The sequence below is a fragment of the Mizuhopecten yessoensis genome, unplaced genomic scaffold (genome assembly GCF_002113885.1).
Source record: "Mizuhopecten yessoensis strain PY_sf001 unplaced genomic scaffold, ASM211388v2 scaffold8821, whole genome shotgun sequence".
NCBI classification, from domain to species: Eukaryota; Metazoa; Mollusca; class Bivalvia; order Pectinida; family Pectinidae; genus Mizuhopecten; species Mizuhopecten yessoensis.
The window spans coordinates 434896-459389 of NW_018407738.1; the positions used below are offsets into that span (position 1 = coordinate 434896).

Here is a 24494-nt window from a genome sequence, read left to right on the forward strand (position 1 = left end):
CCCGATTTATTGTCTAGCTTTGAAGGCAAGTGGTGGCAACCCTATAACTAGAAGTTTTAGTCACATAACGCTGGTGTTATTCAGTGCAAACATCCATGTCTTATTCTTTGTGTATATTGTTATGTATTATAATCAAATATGACATCAGAATAAAGACAAACAGCTAGGCATGACGTTGTGACATTGTGATGTACGTTGCAGTAAAAAACAATGACGTCAAGTAAAATGATGATTGTAAAACTTCCTTTGTTCTAGCTAATATTGGCAGATATTCTTGGTAATGTGATTGAAAGAATATTGAATTTGCTTCCATTTTATGTGAGATTTATTAAACTCTTTCACTTTAAAGATTTCCACAGACAGAACCTTATTAACATGAAAAATTTAGGCTGGATCCATAAATCTCGTACAAAAGAAAAACCCAATTAAAATTTTATATCTATATCTTCGAAAATTGAACCAAAAACTTAAAAGGCCTTCAGTTTAATGAATTTTTAGCAATTTCCGAAATCACATAATAAAATTTCCTCTGAAATCTGGAGGATATGCAATATCCCCCTCGAACTCGCTACCAAACACTCTTGAAATCATTTCTTTTGCTCATTCTTAAATGTTTACTGTGCATGCTCTGTTGAAATTAAACTCTTAAAGCATAAAAGTTCAATACCATGACATTCTAACATTACAAAAGCAGTATATAGACCAGCAGACCAGTAGACAGTGGTACAGCCAGAGACGTCCCTAGAGGGTGCAGTGATCATGGATTTCATTAACTGATGTAAATAAGGTCACCTAATCTGAGGAAAATTGGGTCACTTAATCTGATGGAAACCGTTGGTGAGACCCTTAATAGAGCTGTATACTTACATACTGATTTAAACATTAACACTTGATTAGGGATTTATCATAGCCAACACAAGTAGTAATGAGATTTATCAGATCCTACACAAGTAGTAATGAGATTTATCAGATCCTACACAAGTAGTAATGAGATTGATTGGGTCCTTCAGAAGTAGTTATGAGATTGATTAGGTCCTAAGGAAGTGGGTATCACTATGATCCAGCCCAGATATTAAACAGATAGGTTTATTGGACATTGAACCATCACATGACTTGATTTATCATGTGACTTACAGCTCAGACATATCAATAGAGCCATCAATGTCATCTATATACACTAGGGCTTAACTGATATATACCTCATAACTTGACATGTTCTAGTTATTTTATTCTACACAAAAAAAAAGTCAATAACAGACAAAAATGTATTTTCCCCAGAATCTGTCTTAATCTGATAAAAAGATATAATATTGAATCTATGGAATCTATTTGCATTTACACATATACCATAAATGTGACAGTATTTGGCATACAGAAGAAAAAACAAGAAGTTTGCTAATGTCAAGAGCTCTGGCGACCAAGATCATCAATATGTCATTGGCATGGCAACAGTAGTAAACTACCTCGGCTTGCACATTTAATGTAGACATATAAAAGTAAACATGTAAGTTAACACACATCAACTTTGTTAAAAATAGCATCACATACATGTGACTAGCACCACACACATGAAAGTGCAATAAATCTGTGTATACAAACAGAGTGTGTGGGAGACACTAAATATACAATATTGTATATCAACAACAATTCCTGGGTCTACTACTGACAATTTGTACACAGGAATTGACAGGGTTAGCTTATTTCTATTCAGGTAGATGACATTTACAAAGTCAAGTGAACCATTTGTCATGAGTTCGTTCATCACACTCCATGGCACTCTGTGAACTTGAGTATTTTTGATAATATTATATCAATTTTGGATAAAAATTGAACTAATTCAGATGACTTATTAGTTTCTGTTCAAGTAAAACAGGTACGAAACAAAATAGAATCCGTTCAGATTTTGTAAAGAATTGATTTAAACATTGAAAAGGACTGTGTTTAATACAGGCATTCTAATTAAGAGTCTAAACATGTATTAGTGTGAGTGATGAACGGAAGAAATCAACAACTCTAAGGTGAAACACATACGATTAGTCATAACAGATGACCTAACATTACCTGGGAAATTCTTACCTGAGAAAGTCTACCTGTTTATTTCCATGTAACAGAGTGTAATTACAGTTGACACAAGATAGTTATAGCTTGCCTATAAATAACCTGTACAGCCTAACTTTTCTAAAGGTTTATAATTATACAAAGGGGATCTCTGGCTTGGCTACCAATGGGCCATTCAACCTCACTTAAGGTTTGTATAATTTATCTTTGGCTCAAGTTGGTGCTACTAACTCTGTCCATTAGTAGGGAGGTGTTTATCTTCTGGTCTGACAGATTAATCCTGCTCCACAACAGCAATGCTTGTATTGGTCTGTTTATTTACCCCAAATACAAAATCTTAACACTATTTCATAGATGCCAAAAAAGTAACAAATCCTTAGAGATAGTAAGTCCACTTAACAAGATTTTCTGCTATGACTATGTAACTGGGTCAAGTTGGCCTGATTTTGAGTGATACAGACGGGTATCTGTGTGATGACACTGTGATAACGTGTATGTTGTATCCTTACATGTTTTAACAACAGATAAACTTTGGCTTTACTTGTTATGACAGGTTGTGCTCCACAACTTTCATCTTCATGACCAAGTGTATGTATAAGATTAATGCTACAAGCTAGATTTAACTTAAAGCTTGGGCTTCGTGGATACCCCTGCTTTCCTTACTTTCTTATGGATCCCTGGCCCACTTGTATAAAACATCTCAACTCTTGAGATTTCCTCAAGTCTAAGATTTCCCATAGACAAACCATTGCTTGAGATTTTCCTTAACTTTGAGATGTTTTATACAAGTGGGCCCCTGGTTTTCCTATAGACACTATAACCTCCCCTAATTTGGTTTTCGATAAAACTGTAGCACAGTTTGGCCAGGACACCTCTGTTGACCGGCTGATCATGATAGCACGACAGAATAACAGTCTTGGGGCTCGGGTTCAAATCCTCGTCTAGTCCCTACTGGTTTTTTGGGGGGTTTAAATGGTCAAACTAGTCACAAATACATGACAGTACAGTGCCTTTTAATTCTGTACCCAGATGACAGTTGTAATGTCAAAACAGGAAACAACGGTGGATGTATAATGCTCCAGATTGTAATTGCACAGTACCTTTATACATATCATATAATAACAAGTGCTGTCATTTAATTTATATAGACATTAGACATACACAGGTTAGGATTTATATACAATATAACAACATTATACAGTATCTTAAATAACCAGATAAGTCTGATGGAGTGAATTCCATTTACGATCAAAGCCAGAAATTAATCTCACTACTTCTGTAAATACCGTTTCATTCCGCTTTTCAAACACCTTGAAGTGCAGCCTATCCTTATTTGAATAGATAAGGTAATGGATGTTTTGTGTCCGATGTTGTTTATAGATCTGGACAGTCAGACAACATGTGTCACTGGACCTTGTATATACTTACACATATATGGTAGGACACCAGAGATAGGACTGACTTGTACAGGGATTAGGTAGGACACCAGATATAGGACTGACTCATACAGAGATTGTTCAATCTAAGATCAGCTTGCTATTGATTTTTTATCAAATATTTCCTCAATCTTTCCCTCTCCTCCACATATCAAAATTAAATTGTTAATTGTTGCTGAAAATACTTCTGTTTTTCTATACATGAATTTGTAATGAAAATTTGTACAAAATGTAGAACACAAATATAAAATGCACATCAAACAGAAATCTAGCCATTCCAGGAAGCTGGTTATACAGTAGGGTTTGGGAACTAAATTCTACATACTACAAATCAGGTGATGATCTTGATCTGATGTTTACCATAGGATGCAAATACAATGTACATTAAATCAACTTCAGTGATTTTACTCTTTTTATTTTTTATTTAAAACAAAAATCCATTGACGTATGTTTGATTTTCAATCATTCTTGTGAAAGCTTGCTCCAACAGAGTTTGTAAAAATAGTAAAGTGACCTTGACCGCAGCACCCTGAAATGGACACTCATTCAAGGTGAGGCCATGACTAACACTTTATGGGAAAATATATTTACTGTAAATACTAATGGTGACCTTGACCTTTAGCACCCTCAAATGTAAAACTGGTAGAAATACTTTTTTATCATAATGATTAAAAAAGGCTATTGATAACCCATACAAAGCTATCAATAACCCACATAGGCAAAGCTATCAATAACCCACATAGGCAAAGCTATCAATAAAGCTATCAATAACCCACATAGGCAAAGCTATCAATAACCCACATAGGCAAAGCTAGCATTAACCCACATAGGCAAATCTATCAACAACCCACATAGGCAAAGCTAGCAATAATTTTCTAGTTCAGGTAGAGGAAGGCAGAAATAAATCTCTATTAAGGAAAAGGAAGACAACAATAAATCTCTAGTTCAGGTAGAGGAAGGCAACAATAAATCTCTAGTTAAGGAAAAGGAAGCAGAAATAAATCTCTTGTTCAGGAAAAGGAAGGCAACAATAAATCTCTTGTTCAGGTAGAGGAAGGCAACAATAAATCTCTAGTTAAGGAAAAGGAAGGCAACAATAAATCTCTAGTTAAGGAAAAGGAAGGCAACAATAAATCTCTAGTTAAGGAAAAGGAAGCAGAAATAAATCTCTTGTTAAGGAAAAGGAAGCAGAAATAAATCTCTTGTTCAGGAAAAGGAAGGCGACAATAAATCTCTTGTTCAGGTAGAGGAAGGCAACAATAAATCTCTAGTTCAGCTATAGGAAGGCAACAATAAATCTCTAGTTCAGGTAGAGGAAGGCAACAATAAATCTCTAGTTCAGGAAGAGGAAGGCAACAATAAATCTCTAGTTCAGGAAGAGGAAGGCAACAATAAATCTCTAGTTCAGGTAGAGGAAGGCAACAATAAATCTCTAGTTCAGGTAGAGGAAAGCAACAATAAATCTCTGGTTCAGCTAGAGGAAGGCAACAATAAATCTCTAGTTCAGGTAGAGGAAGGCAACAATAAATCTCTAGTTCAGGTAGAGGAAGGCAACAATAAATCTCTAGTTCAGGTAGAGGAAGGCAACAATAAATCTCTAGTTCAGGTAGAGGAAGGCAACAATAAATCTCTAGTTCAGGTAGAGGAAGGCAACAATAAATCTCTAGTTCAGGTAGAAGAAGGCAGCAATAGTTCCATTTTTCAGGTATGGGAATGCAGAGATGAATTGTTATAGTTTAGTTATAAGAAAGCAGCAGTAAGTTTCTAGTTCAGGTAAAGGATGCTGCAGTAAGTGTAAAGTCCGGTATAGACTATGGGAGGTTTAGACAGGCGGAAACAAGGTAAATCTTGAGTAAATACAAAACACTGCAGTGATTCACACAGCTCTAATAGTGAACACACCACACTTGTGAACACAGCATTCTACGAAATGTGTAAAAACTACAAAACAATGATTACAACACACACATGTAAACATATAGCACAGCTTTATGTTACAGTGATGTACCACACATGTGTGAGATCATAACACACATGTGTATACACATGTTCATGATCATACCACACATGTGTGAGATCATAATACACATGTGTATACACACGTTCATGATCATACCACACATGTGAGATCATAATACACATGTGTATACACACATTCATGATCATACCACACAAGTGAGATCAGAGCTTACGTCACACCTATGTAAAAAGCTGATCTACATCTAAAGCCACACCTGAAGCCCGACCCTAAAGGCGACTAACTCATACCTTCGGGCGACCCCTTGTCAATGTGCCCTCATCATAAGGCATACGGGTTGACGAATGCTGGAAACCATAATCATCCTCTTCTTCATCAGACGACATTGTACTTTGTCGTTTCCGTAACTTACTGAATAATTCAGTCTGTAAGAGTAGTGGTCGACATTATAACACAAAGTCATATACTCACCACAGTCTAAGTTACTTCATAGTCTAAGTTACTTCATAGTCTAAGTTACTTGTTGCATGCAAAGTCAATACGTAAAACTGACAAACATGCAAGCAGGCTTGGCAACAGATGCATTGAAATAAAGATGTGCTTTTAAGTTTCTTTCTCTAAATATTGGACACTTTTTATTCTATGATTCTATTTCTTGTCTGTATATATGGGGACACTTTTTATTCCATGATTCTATTTCTTGTCTGTATATATGGGGACACTTTTTATTCTATGATTCGCTATTTCTTGTTTGTATATATGGGGACACTTTTTATTCTATGATGCTATTTCTTGTTTGTATATATGGGGACACTTTTTATTCTATGATTCTATTTCTTGTCTGTATATATGGGGACACTTTTTATTCTATGATTCTATTTCTTGTCTGTATATATGGGGACACTTTTTATTCTATGATTCTATTTCTTGTCTGTATATATGGGGACACTTTTTATTCTATGATTCTATTTCTTGTCTGTATATATGGGGACACTTTTTATTCTATGATTCTATTTCTTGTCTGTATATATGGGGACACTTTTTATTCTATGATTCTATTTCTTGTCTGTATATATGGGGACACTTTTTATTCTATGATTCTATTTCTTGTCTGTATATATGGGGACACTTTTTATTCTATGATTCTATTTCTTGTCTGTATATATGGGGACATTTTTTGTTACGTTTTTTTTTAACTAAACTGATTAATTGGTATAATGTTTGCTATTCAGTCTTTGCGCATTGCAGAGTTATCTGCTCTTGTGAGCAGGTATTGATTGTTACGTCATTTGTTTGTGAGATTAACATCACTGGTTTGTGTGAGAAAACGACGTAATTTTCTCACACAACCCAGTGACGTAACAATCAATACCTGCTCACAAGAGAAGATAACTTTGCAATACACAAAGACGGAATAACAATAAACATGTAATGATATTATTGTTTTTTTTATCATGCTGAGCAAGTTAAGGGAAATAACTCTAGCTGTCCAGAGAAACTGTTCAATTATGTATTTCTAGTGCACCAGGTTAAACACACAGGTACATGCCTGGCTCAGCTGTTGACCTGGGCAACATTTTCTCCTCACATCTTATCTGTTAAGTTAACCAACAGGTAACAAAACACACATATCTATGTTATATTACTTTGTTGTTTTGGATATGATATTAACCCTTTGACCCCTATGTTACCGAAGTAGATTCTACCATGCATTGATTTGGATGAGTCCATTATGGTCTACAGTGGTGAAAGGGTTAACATAATAAACACACTCTCCTTCGTTCTGGCAAAAGTCTTTATCTAGACTCATTAATAAATAACAAATTTTTTCAACAATTTAAAGGGTGGGTGCCAATTTTGGCCTTCTACTACCAATATTTATTTGTTTTCTGCATAAATGTACTTTTATATGTGGTGAAATTGAGGTTAGATGGAGACCAGTCCAAGATATGAGGAGGTGATCATGAAGTGGGGGATCAAAGTCATTAAAGAGTCTCGATCATTTTGACAGAACTACCAATTATATTTTAACCGTTCTTCACAATTTTCAGTCTTTTGTTACAAATAGTTATTTTCTGACAATCTTTAACAAAACATACTAATATCTAAAGTGTAGAAAACCTCATTTTACCTTGTTTCTACATCGTTAACTAGTCATGCTACATTGCAGGGAATATTCAATTAATCCATAATCACTAAACCAGAACCAAATCCTGCGTTTGTGTTCTGATAAAAGATAATTTTTTCAATTTGTAGTCTATGCATGTCCGTATAGTTACAGGTTTCTAACACTGAAGCCATGCATACCCATTGTAGGCATTAAATGTGTTGAATATCTGCATGCATTGCTCAAACAAGATATTCATTGTATGTACCATGCATGCTGTATGCCTAAGATCTTCTATATGTATACCAAGATATTCAGAAGATCTTCAGTATGTGAACCATAGTATTGTTAAGATATTGAGTACTTGTACCATGGTATTGGTAAGATCTACATTATGTGAACCATCGTATTTGTAAGATCTTCAGAATGTGTTACATGGTATTGTTAAGATCTTGTCTATGTGTACCATGATATATTCCCAAGATCTTGATTTGTGCACCATGGTATTTGTAAGATCTTGAGTATGTGTACCATGGTATTTGTAAGATCTTGAGTATGTGTACCACGGTATTTGTAAGATCTTAACTCCATGTAAACACTTGTAGATTTTGTGTAATCTCTAGTCAGTAATTAAGTTGAACATCCCCCTGGGACACCTACCCTGAAATCTTGTTGGATGTTCTCCATGGAGACGGCAGTTTTGCGCAGGCCAGTCAGATCCCGCTGCTCTGGATTAAACACACTGTCTTCTGATATACTTCTTGTCCCTCCCATAGGCACACGTTTAAACCTGTGTTGAATAAAAAAAAAGTTTGATTCAAAATCAAATTCCAGTTCTGAATATACCGGTAGTACTAATTACCGTTCTTTATCACGATAAAAAATCTACTGAACAAATCTTCACCATCTACACTGAAGTGTGTATTAAACCTTCTCAAGACTTAAAACCTCTATCAGATATTTTCTGGAAATTCTTCCCGCTATAAAGTCCTCTAAAACTACATCTTATGCAGAACTGTATCAATCTGATATACTTATTCACAGATCTACATGTATTCGAATACAGTAATAACATAAGTAATACATCCAAAATCCGTGGTATTAGCAGCGTGTACAGATTTAAATGTTGGAGTGATTTCAGTAGACACACTGTTATTGGTGACACAATGATATACATTTCTGTTGTCAGTAGACTAAGCCACAGATCGGACTAAAAATCTATACCACAAACATCGGAACGCCTACAGTTACCCTAGTCCTTGGTACTGATGGACATGAAATATTTATAACATATAGGAGTACACATCTCCTAGGAATAATCCAGCAGAAAATAGGGTAGACAATGAATAAACACAATTACTTGGGAAGATGTACGGAAACTTTTTTTTTTCAATTTAACTTTTTTTCCCCCGCCACAATAGAGATCTCATTTTTGTACATACAGTAATGCATTATATTTTTCTACAGTTTAAAGTTTAATAAAAAAACTATTAATTAAGTAGCACTTGGACCCTTTGATCACATGTAAAAAGCCTGGTCTTAGCTAGTCATTCCTCAGAAAACAAACCAGAAACTGAAATACCAACATAATTTTAAAGATTGTTTTTAGGGAATAAAATGTCTAAAGAAGGTAAAAAATAGGATAAGTTGGGAAATGGGAAACACGGTTTATATTTTGTTTGGCCTTATACAGTTATATAGCGGCTTACAGCCACATATAGGGAACAGCTTGTCTGGGCATTCAGTGTGAAATCTCTCGACATGTTGTGTACATATTCTTCAGTAAACATATATATTACATACAGTAGACATGATAATTATATGCTCCACAAATCAACAGAAATATATGAAATAACATTTACAAAAACAGCTTTTCATAAAGTCACAACATTCCCTTGATGTCGAAGAACACACAATTTAAAACCATGGTGAAATTTCAATCTTTCTGATTAACTAATTCACCCCTGAAATTTCATAATGAACTATTCCAACCTTTGAATTGGAAGAGTTCAAATGCGTCTTCAGTGGTTAACCCATAGATCTGCTATCCATATTTGCACTTAGGAATTAATTTTCCAATAGAAAAAAGAAAGAAAAACTTTATTTAGACAACATCCGAAATTGAATTGGGTTTTGGACTGCTTCGACTTTTGATATTCCCTAGTACAGATGTAATACAATTATTTTTGATGAGGATAAAGACATTATTAACAAAAATAACAAACTCATTTCAAGGTAAATTATTTTCTTAGCTTCCACAAAATCCTAAAATGAGATATTTTATCACTGGCCTTTTCTCACAATCCCCCTTTGAATGTCAGTAGCAATGTTCATTTTGTTCCATTATGATGCTTTATTCACTACAAACTACAACTAATTGAATCACCAACATTTCCAGTGGCTCATATAATCTACTGAAGTCTGTGGTTGAGACCTTATAACAGTGAAATCTCCAGGAAATAAACACATTACCGCATCGTCCTATTTTTTTATCATCAAACTATGATCTAAAATTATGGAAGTTATTAAACTGTGATGTATTTAATGATCTGCCAGTCAGCCATAGGGTGTTACACTGGTTATCACACAGTTTCCAAATGATTCCTCAATTACGCTGCCGCCGCGCTGTGAGCATCTGATGAGAAGGCAGGGGTATTGGACTGGATGATTATGAGCCGTCAGAGATATTAAAAATACAAACCATAGTTTATATATAGCATCTTTTCATAACAAGACAGGGAGACATTGATTGACTCCGGGGTGTCGACCTCTGATTATTGTCACCATTGGAGTAATATTTCATGGTATCTACCGGGCACAGACAGTCCCCCTTATCATTCTGTTACATAGGTACCATGTGGAACACACAGTAATATACTTTAATAGATATTTTTGTTATATTATCACAGATCCTTCAGTCATTTATGTCTTTTTTCTACACCTCTTACACAGTGGCCAAAGCTAGACCTTCCTTTCTCCACAACATAAAAACTAAAACACATTTTCTAAATACAGTGGGAAATTGTTAGTCTAGACATTAAAGATAACCCTTGATTACAATCCTTCTTGATCCTTGATTTTCCTTCATAGTTCAGATAAAATGTTTTCCTGACCTTGATAACAAATAATTGACATACATGTTTCTTTATTCTAAGTGCTTTTAAAAAATGTGAAATAAAATTGTAGCTTATTAATATTCAAATGTCCAAAACACATTTGTCCAAGCTAATTGGAGGTTCAACTTAAGTTGTGTATTTTCGCACTTTGACCTTTTGCCAGTCAGTATATAAACACATTTCCAAATGATCAGTTCATTTATTTACTAACAATAGCAGTGCTCTATACTCCATGTTGATCCAATGAAATTTAACCTCTAAACCCAGTTTCCTTTCCCAACATCCAGATTATTCTACCACTAGGGATAACCTATATGTACAATGTATATACCCTGTTCCTTATCCTCTTTCCTGAAAAATTTCTATTTCCTTCAAGAGTAATGTGTCCCCGCCATTAACTTTCATCACGACCAACATCTACAGCTTCACTTTCTCAATGCCACCATTAATCTCCCTTTTAATATTGTGTCCCCTAATAACTACCTATTGTCCCTGCCATTATCCTTTTGTACCCATGAAGAGGTTCTACCACTCATCTTCAAACCCCTGTTATCCTGCCCCCTTATAATTACCCACCATACTCATCGTTTCATCCCTGTGAGGGACCTCTACAAGTACACCCCCTCCATCATACAGATATATATCCAGCTGCCCCCTTATAATTACCGGCCATCCTCATCGTCCCCGTGAGGGACCTCTACCATTACACCCCTCCCATCATACAGATATATATCCTGCCCCCTTATAATTACCCTCCGTACTCATCGTTTCATCCCCCTGATGGACCTCTACCGTTACACCCCCTCCATCATACAGATATATATCCAGCTGCCCCCTTATAATTACCGACCATCCTCCTCATCCCCGTGAGGGACCTCTACCGTTATGCCCCCTCCATCATACAGATATATATCCTGCCCCCTTATAATTACCCACCGTACTCATCGTCTTCGTCCCCGTGAGGAACCTCTACCATTACACCCTTCCCATCATACAGATATATATCCTGCCCCTTTATAATTACCCGCCATCCTCTTCGTCTTCGTCCCCGTGAGGGACCTCTACCATTACACCCCTCCCATCATACAGATATATATCCTGCCCCTTTATAATTACCCGCCATCCTCATCGTCCCCGTGAGGGACCTCTACCATTACACCCTTCCCATCATACAGATATATATCCTGCCCCTTCATAATTACCCGCCATCCTCATCGTCTTCGTCCCCGTGAGGGACCTCTACCGTTACCCCCCTCCCATCATACAGATATATATCCTGCCCCTTTATAATTACCCGCCATCCTCATCGTCTTCGTCCCCGTGAGGGACCTCTACCGTTACACCCCTCCCATCATACAGATATATATCCTGCCCCTTTATAATTACCCGCCATCCTCATCGTCTTCGTCCCCGTGAGGGACCTCCTTGTATAGAGCACTGGTAGACTTGGCTTTTACAGACGTAATGTTTGGATCTCTCTCCTTGGACTTTGAGCGCTTCTTTCCACTCTTGAAGAACTTGAACATCCTCTCTAAGGGTTTTAACTTCTTTTTCTTTCCGTCACCTCTTCCATCTGTAAGTGAAAATACAACAAAATATGAACTGAATGCCATGTTTTGGTTTGAAATAGTTCAATAGGTTTACAACCATGGACAAAAATGACAGGAGTTCTTCTACGTAGTGAATAGTAATTCTTGTGCTGTACGTATTAAATGATTTTGTACAATTGATCATTAAAATCAGCTTCTTTCTGTCCCAAACAAGAAAATGTCTGTAAGACATGAATGCCCACGTCACCATGTGAAATTAGTTTCAGGGTTTGATGTTTGACGGGACTGGATGCGACAAAACGGGATGCAACGGGACGCAACGGACAGGGGCAACACTATATGCCTCCCTATTGAGATGTGTGAAATAAAATTCTTTCCTTAATTAATGTAAACATAAACTCCTCATGATACCAATAAATAACAACATTACTGTTACTTCAGCAAACGGCATGCCCAGGTACTTCATACAAGGCTTCAACTCGAATGCAGCTCATTAAACCATCATTTATATAATAATCATGGTTCAGAAACCAGCCTGTGTTACTGTGGTTGCATTGAAACCACTTCTCACTTTCTCACTGAATGTAGGAACTATAACACAATCCGAAACCATAGCAAAGTTGGGGGTAATTGTGGACATCAGAAAGTTATTACACAGTGATCCAAACTTGTCTTGCAATGATATTACAGGACTTTTTAATCAGGTGCATTATAAGGTATATCATTGGAACAGGTAGATTTGGGTGACTGCATGGGTTTCCATTTCATTTCACTTCATCATCATCAAATCCCCCCCCCCTTACCCCTACATCTCTAGTCTCTATACTCTAATGTAAATAGTAACATTATTCTCTACTGCTAATCCTATTACCTATTATTTCAAATGGTTGGCATTGATTGTTAAAGTCTGTATAGTACAATTCAATATGTAACAGGCCTGTCATTGCCGAGCTCCAAGTACTAGTGTGCATGATCATATAGCCAGGTATTATAATGGCCAGATGATCATAAGTTTCAGCCCACTTGGACCATATCAGATGACACTGCTATTGTCCATACCATTGGACTGTACCAAATTGTATCAATGAACACAAAGAGATTCGATATAATTGGTTTTACAGTGATATGTGATGTTGTGCATCAGTATATCCATGCCACCATTAGTTTTCACCTCAACCAAAGGGAAGTAACTCTCAAATAGTCAGTACAAGTAATAGATTTAAAATTTGTAAAGCTAAAGGTAAATGCATGTATGTACTACATGTACATGTACAAAATTCCATATATAGTTGCAGTCCTCGCAAGGTTCAATTCCCTTACTTATTAAATGTTTAAAACAATTACTTCATATATACATGAAACTTGAAAAAGAGCACTGTACTTTGAGCCAAAGCTTGCAACCTCAAAATGAAATAAAGAAATTAATCAAACTACACCAAGGGTATCAAAATGCATCAGAAGAGCATTCAACTTGATCGGTTCTGTTCTCCTTCCTATTGTCAAATATGGCATCATAAAACACACACCTTGATCTTAGTAAACACTACAGAATCACTCAGTTCTATATCTCGCCATTTATTTAAAACAAAACGCATAATATATTGATTTTTACATGACTGTTCATCCCTGTGCGAATAGTTTAAATGAACCCCTATAAAATATAGATGTGCCTATTAATGGCAGAAAGAGGGAAAATAACACCCCAACAGCGATAACTTTTTCTTCTGTTTCTATGCAATCTCGTGTTTTTTAACTGACAACAATCAATAAATGTGACTCACTGGTTCTGGCTATGATTCAGAACGTCACAAATGTGAATTTACATATAGATCATACTGGCTGTTTGTATTATGTAAACACCTCCCTTGCCTGTCCAGACAACAAGCTCAGTGGAGGCCAGGTCTTCTGTATACAGGACCTGTACCTAATGTACTCAGACATGCAACAGTCTAAAGGCATTGTTATATACCCACTGATGAATAAGCTAAACCCCTGATGGAAATGTTTTACCCACTGACAGCAGTAATATACCCCTGGTAGATATTTTATACCACCTGATTGCCAGAATGTACCCCTAGATGGTGTTGTTTTGCCCCTTGATGGCAAGATCATACCCCTTGATTGCAAAATTATTGCCCTGAGTGAGGTTAGGCCCCTGATGGTAAAGTCATACCATGCCATCTGATGATGGCCTTGTTATGCCCCTATGACAAGGTTATACCTCCTGGCGGTGATATTAAACCCACTGAAAATGCAATACAGGTGTAGTGTATAATAAAGGCAGCTAATTATCTTTAAAACTCATTGACCCCTGAAGACACATTTGAACTCTTCCAAATTCAAAGGTTGGAATAGTTCATTATGAAAATTCAGGGGTGAATGAGTTAAAGAAAACTATTACTATTCTTGGTCCCATATATTAACTGGTAAGTACTGAATTGCTACTCCAATTAAAATTTCAGTCCCATATATGATTGAATTACATCTTGTTTGTGTCAAACTTACTGTTACCAGCCTTAGAGCAAACTCAGAATTCCTGTCACTAATTGTAGCTTATAACAAAATGTTATAATTTAGAATGTGTCAGGATAACCTTGTTTCATCTGATACATTACTGTTTGTGTAAAAGATTAAAGCATTATCATGAGTAATTGGCAAAATATAACTCGCTCGCATTTCAACAACTTGATTTCAATCTGATTGTCGAGTAAACTGCTTTCATGTACCCAACTGCCAATTGTAGAGTTATTATATGGGTGTCCAGTGTTTATTTGGCAATATCTCTCCACACATTTAGTATAATGAAGGGTATATAGTGAGTAGCTAGTGACTACTCTGTCTAAACCGCAGTCACTCCTGGGACCCCATCATTTAATGTCCAGTTTGCAGAGTTCTGGATTGTAGAGAGTCCACCTGTTATAACTTTGCATTATCTGAACTAAATAAATTTGCTGATTGATAAAAAAAAAATCATGATAGAACATTTCATATATTTCATATACATGTATATTTCACTTGAAATGTATTCAATGACTTCGGCAGATTTGATTTAGCGTTTAATACGCCATCTCAGTCTCTTTAAACATTTCAATCAGCTCAGTATTTTATAAAAGATTGCCTCAAGGGCCATTGACCTATCGCAATCATTGACAAGAAGTTTTTAATTTCAGCCAAGTCAACAGAAATCAAAATTTTCTATTCAACCTTAATTGGAAAAGCCAGAATTTTAATTTATTTTTTAATGGCGTGCAGGTAAACTTTGGCCCAAAAGATAGTACTTTTATTGAGATCACAATACTTGATACTGTACTTTTTTTCATATTAACAGAAAGGAACACGGATGGGTCTGAAGGGGCAATACAATGTATTTTCTAAAGTATCGTTTATCTCCCTTCAATTCCAATTGTATTAAAACTGGTTTTGACCTTATTGTTTTTGAAATCCCTCTATGAGTGCATCTATATTTATATCATATACATGAACATATATCACTAAGTGAAATTACAGAACCTTCAGATCTCTGCATTGTGAAAGAATCTCTGGAAACAACAGCATGGAAGAAAAAAAATATTACTAGATATAATGCATGCACACAATTGATGCAAGGGCCTAGCTATAATTAGTGTCATCATAATCTGAGAAAGCAATATTAAAGGTTCCGTTGAAAGACAACGTCCATTAATTCCTACTCTAGATCAACAGGATATAGTCCTGGTTTATTTAAAGCTTTAAGCAATGTGAATCATGCAACTGTTTCTGTGTAATAACAACTTTTTATAAAATTCACGGTACTGTATACATGTCCTGTAGTAAGTCCGAGGAACTGGTACATAATCTCTCTAAATCAGAGTAGGCTATATATATTACAGAACAATGAGATAGCATTTGTTGGCATCTCTTCTTAACTGCAATGGATATGGGTGGGCTTATTGCTTAAAGACATGGGCTTACTGCTGGATAAAGTTGGTAACCAATTGTTGGGAAGAAAGGAATCTAAAGATTATCTGGATATAATGCTCTATTTAAAGATTCTTTTATTATTAAATGGGGTGCATCTGGGTGTAAACTCATCAAATCAGTATCATATGATATCTGTAAAATAGATTTGAACGTTTTACCAATCTCTGAAGCCTATTAGACTCTATCATTGGCACTGTACATTGTTCAATATAGCAAAATTTAAATGAACTCTCATTAGGACTGACAGTCCATAATGTGTTTATAATGACCAAGGTGTCGGGAGTTCCAGAGGTATCAATGCGATCGGGCTGACATTCTACACTCTATCCCCTTAAGTTAAGCCATACATACATTGGTTAAAAAGATGAAATGTATCTTCCATTCATATCAGATATAATTACATATTCAACAAAATGAATGTACTGAGTAAATTTCCTTGGTAACTCACTGCGCATACAAGTCAAAGTCGTAGGTCATTTGTCTCAAAGAGACCTGATCGCAATGGGAGAAGGCTGCAGAGAATGCTTATACTGGCAAAGAATATACTTCAGAGACAACTAAACAGATTCAGCAAACCAAATAGTGAAAATTCAAAACAAACATTTTTATCAAACAAGGTGAAATATGTCAAGGTATTCAATAGTCTCCTAGCTAGCTATCTCAAGACCAACTTACTGTAAAGAAAGTATTTGATACAGATTAATAGCATTTTTCCCCCCATGATTGCAGTCAGAGGTGAAAATATAGAAAACAGTTTCTTGATTTTGGTACAGTAAATTATGCCATGTCAGTATTTGCTTACAAACCAAATTTTGTTACTCCTGGAGAAAATAACATGGAATATTTTTTTGCCCCTGATAAAGTTTTTCAATGGCTAAGGTCTGATGTTCACCTTTGCTGGAACTGCAATCTGCCATCTAAAGATGTACTTGCATACAAAATCTGGTTATATAATTACTTTAGATGAAATAGTATAGAAGATGTGCACAGGTGTAAGATCAGGACCTTACCTCACATTAAAATGTCGATGTGAAATTGTACGATTTATTGTTTAATAACAGAGAAAACAAACTGCTTGAAAGATCGACCTGTTTGAATGAAAACCCTGACAGAATATATATCACAGGTTGCATCTAAAACATATCTCATAAATGAAATATTTTAGGATCTTAAGTGAGAAGAAACATGTTTTCCGTGAGAAATGATTAGTATCACAGAGGTATCCTATGTAAATAGCAGATAGCCTATTGTACCTCCTTATTACAGATAGCTGCCATACACACAAGCCTGCCTGTGTGATCCAGAGTAACCACAACCCACATCTGTCTTCTCTCTACCAATGCCAGGTTTCACTTGATCCAGTAATACACATTTCTGGTTTATTGTAAAACACTTCAAACAAATATCTTCTGAACACTTCCAACAGATACGTACTAGTCTACCAATAGAGCATCCCTGTGTTTGTCTCTAGTCTTCAATAGAATATCTGTAGGTTTTTCAATCCAGCCCATTGAAAGTTGTCTATATATTTATTAATATACATTGTACTTAAATGATGATAAAAGTATACCAAACCAGCACCTTTAAAACTTCTCTCTAGATTATCATAATTGTACTGTAGTCTACCAATCTATGGTTTTAAAACTTCTCTCTAGATTATCATAATTGTACTAGTACTGTAGTCTACCAATCTATGGTTTAAAACTTCTCTAGATTATCATAATTGTACTGTAGTCTACCAATTTATGGTTTTAAAACTTCTCTCTAGATTATCATAATTGTACTGTAGTCTACCAATCTATGGTTTTAAAACTTCTCTAGATTATCATAATTGTACTGTAGTCTACCAATCTATGGGTTTAAAACTTCTCTCTAGATTATCATAATTGTCCTGCAGTCTACCAAACTATGGTTTTAAAACTTCTCTCTAGATTATCATAATTGTACTGTAGTCTACCAATTTATGGTTTTAAAACTTCTCTCTAGATTATCATAATTGTCCTGCAGTCTACCAATCTATGGTTTTAAAACTTCTCTCTAGATTATCATAATTGTACTGGAGTCTAACAAGTTATGGCTTTAAAACTTCTCTCTAGATTATCATAATTGTACTGTAGTCTACCAATCTATGGTTTAAAACTTCTCTCTAGATTATCATAATTGTACTGTAGTCTACCAATCTATGGTTTTAAAACTTCTCTCTAGTTACCATAGTCTACCTGAACAGCACCCTTGGTATTTTGTTTCTAGTTCTCAATGTACCGTAGTCCTTCAATCAAGCACCCTTAGATTTGTCTCTAGTTTTCATTATTTTACCATATACCAGGTAGTCTACAAATCTAACACCCTTAGAATTTTAGTCCTTAGCTCTCATGATCATCTATGGTAGTAAACCAAGCTTGGTCTCTGTCCCTGGTTGTTCACTCATTCAACCCCAAAGACACATTTGAACTCTTCCAAATCAAAGGTTGGAATAGTCCATTATGAAATTTCAGGGGTGAATGAGTTAATGTACATGTACCGATATTATTTAACATAGCATTAGATTCAAACTGGCCCTCTCAGCTTCTAACAAACACACTAAGTATTTACGGTCCACTTATATGGGACTCTTAGGTAAAATACCTGTGTTTGTTGTAAAAACTGGAATCTTCATTGAAGTCTTATTTCTGATGAATTTAATCAAACTGGAGATTAAGGCCTGGTGTCAATAGCCCTGAGTACAGCCAATAAACACTTTAAAACTTATGATATAAATCAATTTGTTTGTCCTTCATGTACAGATTGGCTAGTGTAAACTTTAAAGGTTGACCTTCCATTTACACTGGATTGGTGTATAAATAGTTTCTAACTTTTACTAAGGATCAATATTTCTATACAAGTGTTTCAAATTCATAACCACAAAAGTATGATGATGCATCAATATCAAATGTATGTGGAGTAGTTGTTTTTTGGTTGAAATTTAACTTAGGTATGTCAATACGCACATGTTCATTGAATGGCTGATATAATTTTAAAAGTTGGTCCCTGCCTTGGAAAGTCCCTAAAGTTTTCTGAGATATAAAACTTATTACATGATTTGATACCTAGTTAAAGCACATCTACTCCTGTTCGGTTTCCACATCCTCATTTACAAAATTAGCATATTACCCCTCACAGTTATATCATTGAAATGCATGCAATTTAATCCAATTATTTTTTCCAGTGTGCTGTTTATATAAATGCCTTCTTCGGCAAAGAAATGGTGAATTTCCACTTTTTGCCTTTCCCTCAGCTTAACTTACCTGTACCTGTATATCTACCTGTAACTAATCAAATACTTAAATATTCACGAAACTCATAAATGACAGGCCCTTTGTGATAACTATCACTCGGCATGTTACGGTGATTCAGTACGTAATAGACATAACCATCAGTTTGAGCTTGTATCATGTTACCTATACCGGTACATATATCAACAGCTGTTCCCTTAACCACTGGATCGACATCTCATAGCAAAACTCAACATGTGTATAAATTTATTATTTATTGCATCATAGTGATAGGTATACACGGCCAACACATTACATCAACTTCAAACTCTACAATCTCATACCCTCTTTCATATAACCATCACTAGACCACCCAAAGACTACTGTAATCTTCAAAACTACTTGACTTATTTCTAAAACTTAAGCTAACATTTTTTTAAACAATAGACTGGGTACGTGTGCGTCTCTGGTCAACCTGTGCTTAATGATATGACACACGTTTGACTCTTGACCACAAGCCGCACGTGCAACTACAACCACACCACCTATGAGAAAATTAAACTTGCCACATAAGGGAAAATCATTTACGTATAATTCACTTCGCTCAAACTACGAAAAATTTCATTTCTTTCTGACATAGCTCGTTAGTACAGGTATACACCTGACAGGTGACGGGGAGCTTCCTGTATCAGCCTGTCTGTAATGGTTCAATTTTGTCTACTTGTCAATTGCAAATTCATGTTGATCACATAAAAACAGCGAAAATGCATCAAGAAATAATTTGCATCTCTTTTGTAACAGGTACATTAAGGTGAGGTCATAGCCTCATTATATATAATTTAAAGGTGTGGTCATATAGCCTGTCATTTCTACAGGTAATGTTTTGATTATATATATATATAACAACAATTGAACTTCAAGGTGTATCAGTGTACCACAAGATTGTCAAACTCGAAATTCCAACATACCTGAATGAATGATATTGAAATTTTTAATATCATTAGTACATGTATTTTGGAACATACACAAAACAACAATTGTCATTGTGCATTCCTATACACAAAAACACAGGACAAATAACCATTCAGGAATTTGTATGATGTAAATACAAACAGATTATGCAATCCTTCTCTAGTAGTATAATGAATAAGTGATAATTAAATGTCAGTCTATATGTACTCCAATTACACAGAATACGATACATACATATTATTTGCATTAACCTATTTCCTACTGCCAAATGCATACTTTACTAAAATGGACAACCGCAAAGTCCTCTATATATATATCATTGACATGAATTTAAGTATCCCACAACAAGTTTAAAGATCGCAGAGAAAAATATCAATATTGCATTAAATTATTTATTGTAGCGCTGTTTAGCGATGTATCACAGTGATATATCTGCTAGCTGATCTACATTCCAGAATAACAATGGTTTTGATATTGGCCAGGTGATTGAGATCCCGTTACCGTACCTGTACTATCTCTGACCTACTACTGTAGTATAGCGTAGTTCTCATTGTAGTATATACAGGTAGAAATATTTTTAGCTCAGGTAAGCATTAACAGGAAGATAACAAAATAAATGATGTACGTGTAGAACACTCACTCATTGACTGACGGCAGCTTTGTAGACACTGGCTTGAAATTCCAGACTTAAAGCAACTGTTTGTTTACATACAGTGCATGTGCAATCTCACTTGACTCTCATCCAAACTGTTCACCCTAGATCGCCGCTATCATAATTTTAGCGAATTTATTGTTTTTTCTAGTTTTTAGATAAGATAAGATAAGATATACAACATTTGATGCAGTGCCCTATCTAGCTAACATAAGCCACTCTAATGCGTTTTACAGTACAAAGATATACAATTTAATACAGTCAATACAATTAGCATATATATATTGAGGAAATCGCAGGAGCTGCCTTATCAGGCGCTAACTACTAGTCCTATGCCACCTGGCTAATATCTCCCTATGTGTGTATGCCTGTGTGTGTGCTGGAGATGTTTTGTGTTCTGTTTGTAGTGGGACCGTGCTTCCAACAGTATCATTTATAGTGCCACCTCTCTTGAATGCTACAGCACAAATACCGCAACACCCACCCCAGACCATTTTATACTCCACCTGGGTTGTTGGAGTTGTGTGGGCAGGAGAAAAACACTTTCTGTAATATTCAATGCGTAGGGCGACTTCGGGGATCGAACCCCGGCCGCCTGCTTGGAAGGCCGGAGTGTTAACCACTCGACCAATCCGCCAATAACAGTATTGATGTTGTAACAAATGACTATAAAATTGATTTGATGATGTCATAACAAGTGTAGACAGAAGGTGGGCCATTGCTTATTGAAAAGCAACTTAATTCTTTGAAAAACTTATCAGATAATATCGACAGATTTATATCCAGACTACTTGTTAAAAAGTAATTTCCAGGTTAACGCTAGGCTTTATAATCCTCTACACATTTTATTCATGGAAAGTTTATTTCTGGAACAAAGACAGCAGATTACACCTTATTGTAATGCCCAATGTGGTAAAATTACACAACAGCAGACTTAGTGTGGGATTTTAAAACTGCTTCAAACCACACAAGTTTGTGATGTTAATGTTTATACTCCACCTGGGTTGTTGTAAGATTCCTGTGATGTATTGCCAATCATGTTATAGGTTATGTTGAGATAATTACAGGACAAGCACCTGAAGCTAGCTAATAATTTAGGTCAAACATATACAACAATGACTAGCAATTGTATGGGGAACTGATTGCTGCTCTGTTTACAGCTGGTGACATTTGTAACTTTAGGACAGAATATATATCATCTAACAGCACACATCATTTAAGGCCTAATAAATAATAATCACACTTAAGCAGGCTTATTTCATCTTAAAATTGAGGAGATGATTTCAAAACATTACATCCTAGTGTCACAAAACTTTTTCAATGAAAAGGCAGGAAAAAACATATCTTAAAGCCACTTTTTCTTTACTTTTTATTCCTTAGTTATAAACTGTCTACTCTTATCTTCAAAAACATTGAAATCATATAACAGTCTCTACCATATTTTCTTCACTGATTTTAAGAAATGCAAAATTAGGCAATCGTAAGTGACAGAATATACGTGTTATGCCTTCGAAAAACAGACACACTGAAGGACAGAGTAATTAACGAACAGAGTGAGAAATATTGCACTAGATAATTTTTGCTTTGTTTGATTTTTTTGTGCTGCATCCTGGTAGTTCTAATGGCTATTCCTTTCGCAGCAAGTCTTGTTCGTTATAAATAGTGTGGTTCATATGACAATTGCCTTAATTAATTTACCTTCAAATGTGACTTTGGCCCCTTCTTCTTCCTGACCTCCAGCAGCTCCCTGGTCATTGGGAGTGATCTCCCCTTGACCTGACCACATGTCCACAAAGTTATCCCCTTCTTGACCAACACACTAAATCTCTGAACTGGCCAGAATCACCAAACACCTTTCACCTTTCCGGTTGCTTCAGTGCCATTCTCTCAATAAACGATCTTCAGCAGCATATCTGAATGAAAAATAATGAAAACTACATCAAAACACTTTTAAATTACACAGTAAATTTTAGATTTAGTAAGTCTTGTTTAAATATAAAATAAAAATTTGATCACTGAGAAATACATGTGAAGTTAAAAGCATTCCTGTCAGATCGTGTACCACATATCATGAGGTACAATCACTCTTCACAGCAACTCCAAAATCTTAATGATCCACTTATTCTGTCACAGCTGAACAAAAGTCAAAGGTCAAAGATCAGGGTAGATCTCCAACTGCTGTTTGTTGTTGTCTTAGATCAAAGGTACAGAAGGAAGCACACCGGTGATTAATATACAGGGAACAACCCAAGGTGACCAGTATCTACTGTGTACAGGTTAATTTGGTACAAGTTAACATTGGAAAATTCGGCACTGTGTTTGCAAAATGGAATTTTAACGTTATAAACTTGTACCAGTACACTGGAATTAGTACACTGTACCAGGAGCTGGAGTTTGAACAATGTACCAGTACACTTGAATTGGTACACTGCACAAGGAGCTGGAGTTTGAACAATGTACCAGTACACTGGAATTTGAACACTGCACAAGGAGCTGGAGATTGAACAATGTACCAGTACACTGGAATTTGAACACTGCACAAGGAGCTAGAGATTGAACAATGTACCAGTACCCTGGAATTTGAACACTGCACAAGGAGCTGGAGATTGAACAATGTACCAGTACACTTGAATTGATAGACTGCACCAGGAGCTGGAGTTTGAACAATGTACCAGTACACTGGAGTTGGTACACTGCACCAGGAGCTGGAGTTTGAACACTGCACAAGGAGCTGGAATTTGAACAATTTACCAGTACACTGGAATTTGAACACTGCACAAGGAGCTAGAGATTGAACAATGTACCAGTACTCTGGAATTTGAACACTGCACAAGGAGCTGGAGTTTGAACAATGTACCAGTACACTGGAATTGGTACACTGCACCAGGAGCTGGAGTTTGAACACTGCACAAGGAGCTGGAATTTGAACACTGCACCAGGAGCTGGAGTTTGAACAATGTACCAGTACACTGGAATATGAACACTGCACCAGAAGCTGGAATTTGAACACTGCACAAGGAGCTGGAGTTTGAACAATGGACCAGTACACTGGAATTTGAACACTGCACAAGGAGCTGGAATTTGCACACTGCACCAGGAGCTGGAGTTTGAACACTGCACAAGGAGCTGGAATTTGAAAAATTTACCAGTACACTGGAATTTGAACACTGCACGAGGAGCTGGAATTTGAACACTGCACAAGGAGCTGGAGTTTGAACAATGGACCAGTACACTGGAATTTGAACACTGCACGAGGAGCTGGAATTTGAACACTGCACAAGGAGCTGGAGTTTGAACAATGTACCAGTACACTTGAACTGGTAGACTGCACAAGGAGCTGTACTTTGTACACTGTACCAGGAGCTGCAATTTGAACAATATATATCAGTACATTGGAATTTGAAATTTGCACAC

At 36.0% G+C, this 24494-nt stretch overlaps 2 protein-coding genes across 8 annotated transcripts in view; one reads left to right on the forward strand and one right to left on the reverse strand.

Moving 5' to 3' along the window:
* Positions 1 to 24494, reverse strand: part of LOC110456672 (microtubule-associated protein futsch-like) — an 81204-nt gene that overhangs the window by 30232 nt on the left and 26478 nt on the right. For 6 of the 7 annotated variants that reach the window (XM_021507537.1, XM_021507533.1, XM_021507536.1 and 3 more), the window contains exons 2-5: positions 22779 to 22993; positions 12082 to 12268; positions 8240 to 8369; positions 5763 to 5897 (exon numbers count right to left, since the gene is read on the reverse strand). In XM_021507537.1, coding sequence (XP_021363212.1) covers positions 5763 to 5897; positions 8240 to 8369; positions 12082 to 12268; positions 22779 to 22866 — 540 coding nt within the window. In that variant the 5' untranslated portion in view covers positions 22867 to 22993. The remainder of the gene's footprint in view (positions 1 to 5762; positions 5898 to 8239; positions 8370 to 12081; positions 12269 to 22778; positions 22994 to 24494) is intronic. The other variant, XM_021507539.1, reaches the window with a different exon arrangement.
* LOC110456674 overlaps positions 1 to 24494 on the forward strand; it is a 71147-nt gene that overhangs the window by 9875 nt on the left and 36778 nt on the right. The window lies entirely within an intron of this gene.